General features: G+C 25.0%; 1 protein-coding gene across 1 annotated transcript; it reads left to right on the top strand.

The window, feature by feature from the left end:
• Positions 1 to 6,860: 6,860 nt before the first annotated feature.
• LOC114176155 (salicylic acid-binding protein 2-like) lies at positions 6,861 to 8,342 on the top strand. Its single transcript, XM_028061095.2, has 3 exons — positions 6,861 to 7,338; positions 7,715 to 7,840; positions 7,946 to 8,342. Exons 1-3 carry the CDS (start codon positions 6,973 to 6,975, stop codon positions 8,222 to 8,224), a joined length of 771 nt encoding a protein of 256 aa, XP_027916896.1. The 5' UTR covers positions 6,861 to 6,972; the 3' UTR covers positions 8,225 to 8,342.
• The last annotated feature ends 7,160 nt before the right edge of the window (positions 8,343 to 15,502 follow it).

Genomic DNA, 15,502 nt, shown 5'->3' with positions numbered 1-15,502 from the left:
GAATGGTTGTCATATGAAAGACCATTCCAAAGCCGCTACATGGACCCACCACCACTTCATCAGTGGAGCCATATCCAATTCCAACGTCTCAATGAAATCATGTTTTCCCACACCCCACAAATGTTTCCCTAATTATAATTAGGACAATAATATTACGATATTTTAATAATTAAATTTTGAGAATTATTTTTATAATATGAAGTATTTTTTTAAATAATTTTAAAATATAAAAAATATCATTTCAGATTATAAAAAAGTATTAAAATTTAGATGTTAAAAAGTCTTTTTCTTTTTTATAATTAACAAACCTTAAAAGTGGGCTACCCATGTTTTCCTTACCCAGTAAACCCGAGTGAACTCCAGCTGGTCAGATTTTTTCAAAGCAATATTCCATTTTTTTTAGCTTTCAATTCAAAAGGCGTTTTTAACATTCAATCATAGTCAATATAATATGTCTAATATCTTTTGCTTCATTCATGTATTATCATCCTTTTTCTTTCTTCTAAAATACACACTAGATTTTATGTTAATAAATTGTGAATGAATTTATAAGATATTATAATATCGTATTTAATTTTTTAAAACTTTAAAATATGAAATTTATAAATTCTTTTAATTATATTATATATTATTTATTTTACTTATTTTTTATATAATATAAAATTTTCAACTGATCATTTTAAATTCTTAACATATATGTCTAGCATAAAACAGACCTTTTTATTTACTCTAAATAATACAGGAATTGAAAAAAAAGACATTTAATGAAACAATAATTAATTGTTACTAATAGAAAAACATTTGATGAAACAATGATTAATTGTTTGGCCGAAATAATGCAAGAATTGACAGAAAAGCAAAACTGTTGAAAAAGAAACAATAATTGATTGTTTGTACTAATAATATAGAACAAAACACAGTTGATTTTAAAAGCAACAGGGATTAATTGTTTGTCGTGTAAACAGGAGTGGATAGAAAAGACAAAATAGAAAAAGATAAAAGATACAATAATTAAGTATTTAGCCTAAATAATACAATCATTGATAGAAGAAGCAAAAGCAAAGTTTAGAAATACAAAGAAGAGAAACATTAACATTTTGCCCGAAATAATAGAGAATTAAGAGAAAAACAAAGTTGAAAAGATAAAAAAAAAGTGCAAAAATTATCAGAAAAGCAAAGTAGAGAAGATAAATAAGTTGGCATGGTAAGGTGATTAACAGAAAATGTGGGGATATGTAAGACATCAGAGACTATGCCTTCTGTAATTAACTATTTTATATATATATATATATATATATATATATATATATATATATATATATATATATATATATGTGGCGTTAGAAATTCAAATATAAATTTAAATTCTACATTGATTAGAAATGAAAAAATAGAACATTATATAAAAATAAATATGCATGCACCCATTACCTTAAAATTTTAAATTACCTTAAAATTTTAAGTTAAAAATTGTGTTAATATTTTATATGATCGGATTCGGGTCTTTGTTTTCCTCCTAAAATCACTTCCTTAAAACTTAACATACTTAACATATGGTTTATAAGCATACACAAGCACACGAATCGTGCAGTGAGAACGCGTTTCAAAAAAACAAAAATATACGCAAGCAAAAGCTGCAACAAATAGTTTTTTATTTGATAGTGGATTCTGTTAAAACATGCATGCAATCAATGATGAAATGCTTGTGATTATTTAATACGAAATTAAGAAACCAATATTCTCATAGTAAAAGCTAATGTGGTGTTTGCTGTTATTTTATGTAAAAATAAAATGAAGAAACAATAATTGCTTATGTACTAAAGCCATGAAGAGAGTTTAAAGCACGAAGGGTTGCGTTCTGACCATGGTTGTCGTTATCTGGCATGTGATTCACTTAGTTTCAATAATTTGTTTGATTTCATTGCCAACAACAACGAATTTTTGACAGTCAAATAAAACATGAACAGTAACAAAAGTACAAGGCGGAGTCTTCGAAAATCATATTAGAGAGTGTGTTGTTTTAGTTTGCAATTTTCACGTTGACGGTACAGAATCAGCAAATTTTTCGAAAGTATTTACTGAAAAAAGGTTAGAAGTTGAAAATCATTTATAAATACAGTAATATGTCTCCAAGTTATTTTTCTTTTCAACTATAAATGCCTTACTCTTTAATGTCAAAAACAAAAAAATAAAATAGTGACAACGTATGAGAAGTCATGTCAATTGCTTAGTTAGCTCACAAGAAAAAAAGTACGAGCTAAATTAAATATTTTGACCGACAGTTTAGGTCGCATAATTTGTAATATGTGTGGATCAATAAAAAAATAGGGTAGGTTGGTTCGTATAACCTGCAATTTTCTTTTACTATATTTTAATCTTTATGACAAAACTCCTGTATTTTATTTTTTGTAAATTTCTAAGTCAAATCTTACCTACCCTTTATTGATTAATTGCTATAGTTTTACTATAGCTTAGACAACAATATTTTCTTGAAAAATTTAATTTTAATTTATTTATTTGATGTAAATGTTTATATTATTATCGATGTTAAAAGTATAATATTCAATCAAGATGTGAAACATTCAAACAAGATCATTATTTATTATAGTATTTGTATAAAGTTCCTCACATGTTACGCTGAGGATTGTGTTAAGATTGCATTAATTTTTATTGTTTTAAAAATTAGATGGGGAATATACTTTTATTACAAGCGAAACTTATTTATTTATTTATTTATTTTATTTATGTTATTTAAATCAAAAAGATATTCAATTGTTTTTGAATCGAAATATAATGTGAAACTTTATTTTTTATTTTATAAACCAAAGTTAAAAGGTCATTATTTTTTTACCTCATATATATATATATATATATATTTTGTGGTTCAACAATAAAAGTTTAATGATCAAAATAATTGTGTCTAAAATTTTTCTCTACACTAGTGTGTCTTAAATTTTTGATCGATTGACATTTTATGTTGGTGAGCCATTTACACTCTTTAACACATTATAACTTAAATATTTAAATGTTAACTTGAAATATTATTTAACATATACAAAAAATCAAACACATTAGAAAAATAATGAATTTTAATTTTACATCTAAATTTAAAAAATAAAAATAATTTTCACTTTAAAATAATCCATAATTATTAAATACAAACCGATTCGACTTGCCTTTTACAAACTAAATACGAATAAATCAAAACTATATTGGTCAACTTACATTTATCATTTCTGAATAAACCTAAATATGTAATTTTATAAATTATAATCACTCACCCTACTTTTTTTTTTTTGTTTTCAGGACAACGTTGTATTTCACCAAAAAGTGAATAGCTATATTAATATTATTAATATATATATATATATATATATATATATATATATAACTTTCTAAACCTTATTTATCTTATTTTAGATATATTCGTATGTATTATTAAAATGTAATTTATATCTGTTTGTTATTATTTTAAAATAATAGAGTATAAAAAGATTAATATATAAAGACTTATTTGAAAAGAATGATAAACGTGGAAAACGAAAGTCACTTTCAATCATTATTGATTAGTAATATTTGAAGACTAACTTCAAAAAATATACATTTTATCATTCAACTTTGTCGATAATAATCAAAAACTGATTTAATTCTATTTAGTTATCGCTAAAGTTTTTCCTCCACATAATTTCACTAAATTTTATCAAAAATTAGAAGATTTAATTAGTAAATTACATAAGTTAAGAATGTAAGTGTATCTTTAAATTAATTAGAGTTGTCAAAATAGGTAACCCAGTCTGATCCGACTCGACCTACCACGGGTTAATGATTTAGCGAGTCAAAAAAATTCGAATACAATCCAATCCATCACAGGTTGACGGGTTAAACGGGTTGGCTTATGGGTTCATTTAATTAAAAAAAATATAATCTTTTATTTTTTCATTGTAATTTTAATTAAAATCTAAATAAACTTTAATACAATCCAAATACAAACCAAAATAAAAAAAATACAAATTATTTATGTGCCGAAAAAAAAAACTTAACATGACCCAAATGTAAAACCCAACTTAATAAAATAAAATAAAAAAATTATGTGGCCCTTTTATCTGCGGGTTGGTGAACCGAGTTCTAGATGAGTCACATAAAAAATCAATCCGTATTAAAATTTGTAAAAAAATTTCAACTCAATCTGAACTCGTGATGAATCAGATTAACTCGCAAATTTCAACCAATTTTCACAGTTATAAAATTAATTTACTATAAAATTAATTTACTCAATATGAATGGTAACTTATTCAATAATAAAGACAAAATACCTTGTCAAATAGGTAACCGTGTTTTTGAATTCATAAATTATGTTTGGACCGGGAAAGAGAGAAAGAAAAAAAAAGGGAAAGGAAAGTATAATTATTTGAATGGACGAAAAGAAACATATAAAGTAAAAGAAAATGAATAGAAATGTTGAAGTTGATATAATTAGTGTAACTAAATAATTTTTTATATTAATATATTAGAAAATTAAGTAATAAAATAATTTTTAAAAATAATTTAATTTAAATAAAATTATTTTTAACATATAAATTAGATTTAAAATAAATTTCAAGTTAAAAAACTATTGTAAGAACCAGTTAAAATATAAATAAATTTAAATAATTACTTAACAAATAACTGAAATATATGCAATCAAACATATTAAATATATATATATATATATATATAATTAAATGCTATATTCCTTTTAAATAAATCTTTTCCTACAATATAATATTTCTGTAAATGTTATATTTTTTTTATATTTATTTTCTATTATTCATCTTAGTTATTTTTTTTTTAATTTGATTGACTCAATTATGCAAGATTTTAATTAATTAATACCAAATTAAAAAATAATTAAATAGTAATAATTAATAGTGATAAAAATATTATATTATTAAAAAAGAAAGATTAAATTTGTTTTTATAATTAAAATTATTTTTAATTATAAAATAATAAATAAAATTATTATTTAACACAAAAGTTGCAAAAGTTATAAAATATGAATAATTAATAGTGTACAAGCTAATATTATTAAAGAAAAAAAATTAAAATAAATGTTTTTCTATAATTAAATGCTATATTCTTTATCTATAAATGTTTTCTTATAAAATAAATTAGAAATTAAATGTTTCCTATGATATAACATTTTTTTAAATGCTATTTGAAGATCTCTTTCTTTATTATTCATCTTTTAATTACTTTTTAATTTGATTGATTAATTACATATGGATTTTAATTAATTAACATAAAAATTAAAAAATTAAAAAATTAATAAAATAATTAATAGTGATAAAAAAATTATATGAATTTAAAAAAAAAATCCTATAATTAAAATTATGTTTAACAATAAAATTTAAATGAATTAATTAATTAACACAAAACTTAAAAGCATGATAAAATTTTAATAATTATTAATGTGAAAAATCTTAAAAGAAAATTTAGAATAAATGCTTATTTATAATTAAAACTATTTTTAACAATAAAATTTAAATTAATTAATTAACATACAAATTTAAAATCTAACAATATTCTATAATAGTGATAAAAAGAAAATTTAAAATAAACGTTTTTCTATAAATGTTATATGGTATATTCTTTATAATTTTTTCTATAACTAAAATTTGGAATAAAATTTTTTCTATAATAAAGATTCTTATGAAGGCTATATATTTTTTCAAAATCTCTTTCTTAATCGTTCATTCATTTAGTAATTTTTAATTTGATTGGATAATTATCCACGAATTTATTAACAAATTTTAAAGTATATCATTATTGATGTATTCTTTAACAAACATATGTATTAGTAATTAAAATTTGTAATACCGATAAAGTTATTTGTTAATAATTAAAATTTTAATTACTTTGCCAATCGATAAATTATTGAGAGATTTATTTTGTCAATAAAATTCTTTTTATAGTGTGCCCAACATCTGTTGTGAAGACCATGCACGTATAACCATGGTAAAAACTACAGTTGTGATGATCTATGGTTGTCCATGTGTATTCACCGCAAGAGGTGAAATAACTCTGCAAAATGTCTCATTTTGTTTGATGCATAAATACACTGTATTTGGTAATATTTAATTGGAATTATTTCTTTAGACCTTGCAGCGCAGGATTGTGGACAAGAACCGCATCGCCCCACAAATCAAATAGTGATTCAGATAAAACCCACACACCCAGATAAGCGACGAAGGTTTAAGAAAAAAATTTGAAAAGAGGAAATGAGGGAAGACACAATTTTCGTTTGGCTTTTGTCCCTTTTGAACATTCACGTCGAACTGCAGCATAGGATGTGAAGGTGAACCGCAGTGCACCACCAACCCAACACTTCTTCAACGAAAACCCACACTATAGCAGCGACGGGAGTTTAGAGAAAGCAAAATGATATTTTTATAATTAAATTTAGAGAAAGCAAAACTAAGGACACATTAACTCCACGTTATCCACGTAGCGTTGTCCAAATTTGTCAAGAAAATGATTGTGAATAAATCATTTCTTGTCAAGAAAATAATTGTGAATACTTTAATCTACTTTTTTTTAACCTATTTTTAACACATTATTACGATCATAGATTATCACGTTACATTATTAAAAAAATGATTTAATAATAATTAAAGCAACAAATTAAAAATAAATAAAAAAATAATTAAAATATCATTTTTCTTAAACTTTTTTGCGCCTACCCAAACCCACATAAAAACTTGACATGTGCTCATTCTCTATCAAGCTCTTTTTCCTGTGAATTACTACTGTGCTAACTTTTCTTGTCGCTGTTAGTTCGGTGAAAAAATTGTGTACAATACGTCTTGAGAAGGAAAGAAAATGTGGATCATGATTTGACTTTTCAAATCCATTAATTTGAAAAAATCTGACCCACTCACACAATAAATAGAGAAGAGAAAAGCAAAGTAATAACTAGAAGCCTGAGAAGAAAACATGGGTTCAGAAAATAAGCATTTTGTTCTGGTGCATGGGGCTTGCCATGGAGCTTGGTGCTGGTACAAGCTGAAGCCACGCTTGGAATCTGCTGGCCACAAGGTCACCGTGCTCGACCTTGCAGCTTCCGGCATCAACCCGCGCAAAATCGAAGATGTTCATACTTTCTCACAGTACTCCGAGCCTCTGCTGCAGCTATTGGCAACAATTCCCCCAAATGAAAAGGTGATTCTGGTGGGTCATAGTCTTGGGGGACTCAACATAGCACTTGCCACGGAGAAATTCCCAGAAAAAGTTGCGGTTGCTGTTTTCTTAACGGCTTTCACTCCCGACATTGAACACCAACCATCTTATGTTCTGGAAAAGGTATGCTTCTGAGATTTCATATTACCACTGCAAATTTTTAACTATTTTCTTACTCACCAAAGTGAAATGCCTTCCTACCTAATGCAAATAATGGAACTCGTTGACGGACAAAAGTCACTAAATTCAATTAATTAATACAGAAGAGAAAAAACTTTTGCGTTGTCGTTTTCTCTTCCTTTTTCCTTACATAATTAATCCACGTTTTGAAACATTCAAAACATTGATCCGACTTCTGTCTCCACAATACATAAAATAAGCGGAGATTAACAAGTGAAAAATGTTTTTTCATTCTCAAAAATCTTCACAAGTTTTCTTTTCTTTTTGCTTTTAATTGAAATTAAAAAGTAGAATGAGATGATAATTTTTACTTGAACAGTACAATGAGAGGACCGAGCCGGCGGCATGGTTAGACACTGAATTTTCTCCATGTGGAAGCAAAACATCAATGTTCTTTGGTCCCAAGTTCATCTCTGACAAGCTCTATCAACTCACCTCAATCGAGGTAAGCACCTGTTAAGAGTTGTCACACTTGCGTCAATGATTTTGTTTTTATTCAACTCTTTGAAAGGTTTTCAGTACAAACAAATTAAAGTTTTGGATGTTGCAGGACATTGAATTGGCGAAGAGTTTAGCGAGGCCATCGTCGCTCTTCATGGAAGACTTGTCAAAGCAAAAGAAGTTCTCGAAAGAGGGATATGGGTCGGTTCCACGTGCCTTTGTTGTGTGCACTGAGGACCTTGCAATTCCTTTGGAATATCAGCACTGGATGATCCAAAATGCTGTCTTCAACGACGTTCTAGAGATCAAAGGCGCAGATCACATGCCTATGCTCTGCGTGCCACAACAACTCTTTGATTCTCTCCAACAGATAGCTACTAAATATTAATAACCTCATCACCATGCTTTAATTACTCTTGTTTACTGTCTTTCACTCGTGTTTTACAATCAACAACTTGTATGGCTTCTCCAATAATTATAATAAAGTTGTATTAGTTTCCTCAAAATTTCTTGCTTTTGTTTCTAAATCATCTGCATTTCAGCGGTTTTTTTTTTATACATAGATTAAGAACAGTAGAGCTCTCAAAGTGGCGTCAGCGGTTTTTTTTATACATAGATTAAGAATAGTAGAGCTCTCAAAGTGGCAAGACGGGTCCTTTTAAAGGACAGAGGGTTCCTCCAACGTTTTCTTTTAATTTTACTTTTTTAGTTTAAATGACTTGTTTAGTCTTTATTTTTGTTAAGAAGTGTCAAATTAGTTTTTCAATTTTATTTTATCTCAATTTAATCCTGATTTTTTAAAGAGTGATTTAATTTGTTCATTGTCATTAGTTTTTCACAAATGGTGTTAAATTAAAAAAAAATCATAAATTGACACGTGGTATTGACTTTAATCATATTTATGAAAACCAAATTGAATTATTTAAAAAAAAAATAGAATCAAATCGAGACAAAAAAAAATGAAGGACCAATTTGACATTCTTGACAAAAACAATGATCAAAAAAGTAATTTAGCCTACTTTTTATATATACTTTAAGATTTTGAAAACCACGTTTTCACCATCTTTTGTTATTCTTTGTTTTCTTTTATTTGGTTTCTTTCTCTTCCCTGTCGTTGTCTCTTTCCTACCTTTTCTTTCTATTCTAATTTTCACTTTTAATCTCTTCATTTTCAAAATAAAATTGCACTAAGGTGGTGATAATAAGGAGTTAAGGAACATTTTGAACCAAAATATTTCTTCTTTTGAGTAAGTTGATTTTCTATCCCTTTTTTTCCGAAGCAATATGTTTTCCTCTTGTATGTGATTTTTCTATGTTATAGACATATCTCTATCCGTTAGAGATCATAAAATCATGATCTAATTGTTGGTCAAACTCTTCTTTGTATAGATAGACTTTGAAGCTATGTAAAAGGGAAGAACATGATTAAAAATCAACTTTAAGGTAAAGAAAACTAATAATTTAGAAGTTATTATTTTTCTTAAAATTTTGAGTCTTGGTTTTGAGATTTAATTTGGGGTCTTCATAATTTTATTTTATTTTCTAAACAGATAAGAGATGACAAATTTATATTAGAAAAATTATGATAAAGAGTAAACAAATTGATTATTTTTTTCAAGAGGAAGGACTTGTGATGGAGATGAAAAAAATACATCTATATCAATTAAACTTGAGAAACTTCATGAGAATCCAAAAATTGAAGAAAAAGAAAAACAACTCTCTAAACTTCTCAGAGTTACAATTAATAAATTTGAAAATTCTTTAGCACGTGATTTGGGAAAAAATCCTCAAATTTGGTAATACCCACCAAGTAAAATTGATGAGCACCAAATCAAAATAATGACGTACGAATGGTTTATCTAAAATGAGGTCTATATCAAATGCATATAGAGAATTATCTATTCTGATTCAATTATTGAAGATTTTTAATTATTGAAAGAGCGTAGACATAGAGCAACATCCTTACTAAAGGTAATTTTTGTTTTTTTAACATATCATTGTTGATTACTTTATGTTTCACTTTCATATATATTTTTGTCATATATTTTTTTTTGTTTGTGTTGGTTTTGTGTAGAGAAAATGATGAGAGAAAATGAATTTTTTTAAATCAGAAAAAATAATTTTTATATAAAAAATATAATTTGGTCTCCTGAAATTTTTGACTAGGTTCTGTCATTGATGGGTCAGAACCCGTGGGCCAGTCCGACTCACCATAGATTTAGGTCGGGTTGGGTTATTTTTTTTTTTACAAATTGCAGTACATGTTAATTTTTTACCTGGTTCACCAAGAACTTGACTCATTCGGATTGAACCTATAGTGAGCTAGGTTGACTCACCAACTCACCTGTAGATAAAGGGTCACAATTGTTTTTGTATTTGAGTTGGGTTGGACTGTTTTTCTTAGCCAATATATTGGGTTGACAAATAGAAACATAATATTTTTGTGATTTTGTTTTCTATTTGGGGTTGAACATTATTTTGGATTATATTTGGATTGTATAAAAGTTTATTTATATATCAAGCAGAATTAAAATTTAGTTTTTTCGAAAGGAAAGAAAAAAAATGTATTTTTTTAATTAAGTAAACCAGTGAGCCAACCCGTTTAACCCACCAATCCGTGGTGGGCATGGCCATATTCGAATTGTTTTAGCTCACTAATAAGTGAGTTAGGTTTAGTTGGTTCACTAAGTGATCAACTAGTGATGGACCAAATCAAATAGTTCGTTTTGACAACTCTAAAGAGTAATAATAAATATATATAGTTTTCAAAATAAAATGTTATATTTATTCTGATATTGAGACAATTACAAAATTTAAAAAGACAACGAAGATTATATATATATATATATATATATATATATATATATAATTGAATAATTTTTATTTAAGAATATTACAAAGGCTATAAATTATATTTCAATACATTACTAGGAAAGAATATTTTAACATTGACTAAAATATATTCGTCAATTGTTGGAGCCATCAATAAAACTTAGGATTGTCAAAGATAGGTATAAAGAATATCGTTATCATGTGTTTACATCCTATATAAATTTATGTGTTATTAAAAGATATACAACGATTAAGATACAAACCACTGTACTAATACACTTAATAAAAATTAGGTATAATTACTGGAATAGTACCTAGTTTTGGGCAGGTGTGTTAAATAGGTATCCGGTTTTAAAAAAGTGTCAATTGTATTCCAATTTTTGATAAAGTGCTTCAATTAAGTTCCTTTTAGATAGAGTTGACTGACACGTGTAACACAATTAGTCAACGTGCCACGTGTCAGTCTATGGTTTTTTTATTTTTTTATTTTTTTTAATTTCTTTTTAATTTTTTTAATTTTTTTTAATTTTTTTAATTTTTTTAATTTTTTTAATTTTTTTAATTTTTTTAATTTTTTTAATTTTTTTAATTTTTTTAATTTTTTGAAAAATAAAAATAAATATGCTACGTGTCAAGTTCTTGTGTGTGACACGTAGCATTGTCAGTGTCACGTGGCATTGCAATGCCATTGTGTTGATTTCGATTTAGTCCCCATATATGTTTTTTTGTTTCAATTTAGTACCTACTTATGTATATCCGATTTAATTTTGACCTAATATTTTTTAATAATTAAAATCTATTTTTTATAAAATTAAAAGTAATTAAGTATAAAAGTTTTACAAAAATTAAGTATTTGATATTTATATTAAAATTTAGTGGTAAAAGTCATTTTTAATAAAAAAAAATAGTATAACATTCATACCAATAGAAATTTTGGTTTAAAATTAGTAAGAGACAATATTGTTCTATTTTGTAAAAAAAAAAATTAACAAAACATGAGTACTTAATAAAAAAGTAATTAATAAAGTAATATGTTAAAAAGTCGTTTTTAATAAAAAATATTAGTATAACATTTATACAAATAATAAATTTGGTCTGAAATTGAGAGAAACAATATAAATATTAGATACTAAATTAAGTACTAAATTGAATCAAATACACATGCTTAAGTACTAAATTGAAACAAAAAGACATACATGGGGACTAAATCGAGATCAACACAATGACATCTGATAATGACACTGACACGTGACATTGTTATGCCACGTGACATTTTTATTTTATTTTTTCAAAAAATTAAAAAAAATAAAAAAAAAATAAAAAAGTTAAAAAAAAGTTAAAAAAAACCACATGCTAACATGTGGCACGTTGACTAACGACATTAGTCAACTCCGTTTGAAATGAACATAATTAAAGTACTTTTTCAAGAGTGGAGATACAATTGACACTAATTTTTTTTAAATCGAATACCTATTTGATACACTAGTCTCAAACTAGATACTATACGAACAATTATACCTAAAAATTAATACACATGGTTCCAACATAATATAGATATATTTCGAAACTGTACATGATATGATATCTTCTCACAATGTAAATTAAATATAAAAAATTATGGAAACAAAATTTATAAAAAAGCACAGACGAACAAACTAGGATAAAGATAATCCAATAATGATAGTAGTGATCACAAATCCAATAGAAACGTTAACCATCATTAGAAGAAAAGCAACCAATGATATCATTTGATTTAAATTTCTTTTCGTGCTAAAACTTTGGACTGTACATAAGAAAGAGACGTGTACTCAGTGTACTCGTAATCATGACTTTTGAATTTATTTTAATGTTGACGGAAAATAGTTTAATTAATTATATAAGTACGTAATATTTATTTTTTAAAATTGAATACGATAATATTTGAATGTATCTTTAGTTACTTTATTACAATATATAATAATTTTATAAATTAGTATACACGTGTTAAATTTTCGATACTATTTATACAATTTAATTAAATTTATTTTCTATTTTAATTAAGACATATTATTTCCAACACTAGTATTTTAGATTATAAAACAGTCATTTTGAAAAATATATTTAGTTGTATAAAATTTACAAAAATAGAATAATTTCTTAAATTAATATACATTAAATTAGACCAGTATTTCTTTAATTGTAATATTTACATTTTTCAATTATTAACTGTCAATGATTTACTTTTCACTGATTTACTTATTAACATATTTACAAAAAATAAACGTAATTGTAAAATAAACACTCTAAACTTCCTACTTTTATAATATAAGATATATAAGATGTTTTGCTATATATAAAATAATTAAGAAAAATATTTCAATTTTTAACTTAAGATAATTCATCTCAATTAACTTATCAACCGTGATATTGGATTAATTTAATTTTGAAACTAAATCCAACATGAATTAGGTCATATCAACATGTTTACACATGATCAGTCCTGGATCTTCAGCCAAATTTTTAGGGGTGTCAAAATTTTAGTTGAATTACTCTTTTGGTTTATTTTTTCGTTCAAAAATATCAAGTTGTTTTTCTAAATTTTTTAAGTCTCAATTTTGATTTTTTAAAAATTGATGTACTTTGGTCTTTTTTGTTAAACTTTTTGAAGCGAAAGAAAGTTTTTTTATAAAAAATGACATTAGAATTATGTCAATTACACCGACAAATAAAACAATCATCCTTATTCACAACTTCAATTTTGATGAAATATATGATTCAAGAAATTTAAAGAAAATGACAAAATTGCATTATTTTTTTTAAAAAATCGGAACCAAATTGAGACAAAAAAAAAATGGAGGACCAATTTGATATTTTTGAACGAAAATAATAATCAAAAGAGTAATCTCAAAATTTTATATAACCTAGTAAAAATATTGTATTTACTTTTTTCTTGATAATAAAAAATAATAAAATTATAAATATTGTTATTATTATAATTATAAAACTAAATATAAATATTTTTTTATAATTTTACTATAATTAATTTTCATTTATAATAATTAAATTTTAAATAAATAATCAAATAAAAAAATAGTTAAATTACACAAATAATCATTTAAAAGATAATATTAATAAAATAATTATTTTATTTAAAATACAAGATTGAAAATTAAATGTGGATAACTTAAAAAAATTCTTATATATAAATATAGATGTATACAAATTTATTAAAATATCAAATTTATGAAATATATTACAAATATTAATTTTTAAAAAAATATAATTAAAATTATATATTAAAATATATATAAATATAAAAAAATAAAATTGGGGGCCATGGCCCCTTAGTCATCGTGAAGGTCCGCCACTTACACGATGGAACAAGATGAGTGAGACCTAGCAACCTAACTTGTTTTTCTTTCACAACTCTTTCCAATCATAAATTTTGTGAGGATTTACATAAAATTTTATGTAAACAATGAAATCTATACCAAGATTTGTCAACGAGCAAATTATAAGTATATTTATGAATGAAATCGAAATATCTTACAAAAGCATTGATGCCAACAATTGTCATTTAATTGTATTCAGTTCTCATTTTAACTCTTGCTGTATATGATTTCATTCCATTGAATCAATGTTTGATCAAATATTAGAATATGTAATCGTTAGATTATGAAAACATTAAAAGAATAATAAAATCTTACAATAATTCAGTAATTCTCAAAATCCAAAGAATATAATGAATGGAAAATAATAGATGAAAGATTGATACCTGATGTTCCAACTATTAAGTACGTGAAAGGTTTTTCTTATTCTCCTCTTCTAACAAAAGAACAAACAGGACAAAAATACGTATTGTATTCAGTATTGTATTCACGTATGAAAAGCATGACCTTCTATGAAATTTCTCTCATTTATATATATATATATATATATATATATATATATTTAATATATCATAAAATATATATAAACATAGATTTAATTAATTATATTACTTTAATATTTTCTGATAATATAATAACATAACACATTTAATTATTTATTACTATTATCTTTTATATATATATATGACACCCAAATTGCTTACAGTAATTTATGAATAATATAAACTAAAATATAATAGTACAATCCTTGAATTACTTTATTTTAAGGTTAACAATAATTTATTTAACAACTTTATGAAAAATTGAAATGAAATAATTATTAATGTATTTAAATTTCACTTGAAAGTTTTCAAATAAAGAGTTGTCCGAAATGATAAGAAATATAGACTGAAATAAGATATTTGGAAATTGTTAGGGGTGGAAAAGAAGACAACAAAGCGGTTTGTTATGTGTCCTTTTTAAATGACTGTTATGTAAATACAAAAGAAGATATAAAAGTTGGCATTTTCTTAACAGCTTTTCCTGACATTTAACACCACTCATAATGTCTTGGATAAATGTACATAAATTTGTGAAGTGATTTATAAATATATCATATTTCTTTAGTTATTTTATGTTTCTTAAGGACAAAATTCATAACGAAATTCTTAACTCCTATTACTCTGAGGATTTAATAATATGATTTTAATAGACTTAAGAGATCGGAACATTATCTCTATCAGTGGGACAAAAACACCCATAATCCTAGATTGATATGTCAGAATAATAAGGATAATGGTCAGGGTCACATTGCTCAGTCCAAAGATCACACAACCAATGATCAGTTTGTTAAAACTGATTTTACGCATTCTATTATTTCTTGCATCACTTAGTCTTTGTATATATGTTTGTTTTCCTTTCCGAAAAGTTAATCAATAAGACTCTTTCAGTATCTTTATCACACAATCAGTTTTACCTCTCTCTCT

Source organism: Vigna unguiculata, chromosome 3, assembly GCF_037176805.1.
Source record: "Vigna unguiculata cultivar grain cowpea cultivar isolate G323 ecotype 2 chromosome 3, ASM3717680v1, whole genome shotgun sequence".
NCBI lineage: Eukaryota > Viridiplantae > Streptophyta > Magnoliopsida > Fabales > Fabaceae > Vigna > Vigna unguiculata.
This window is presented reverse-complemented; position numbering and strand designations above follow the sequence as displayed.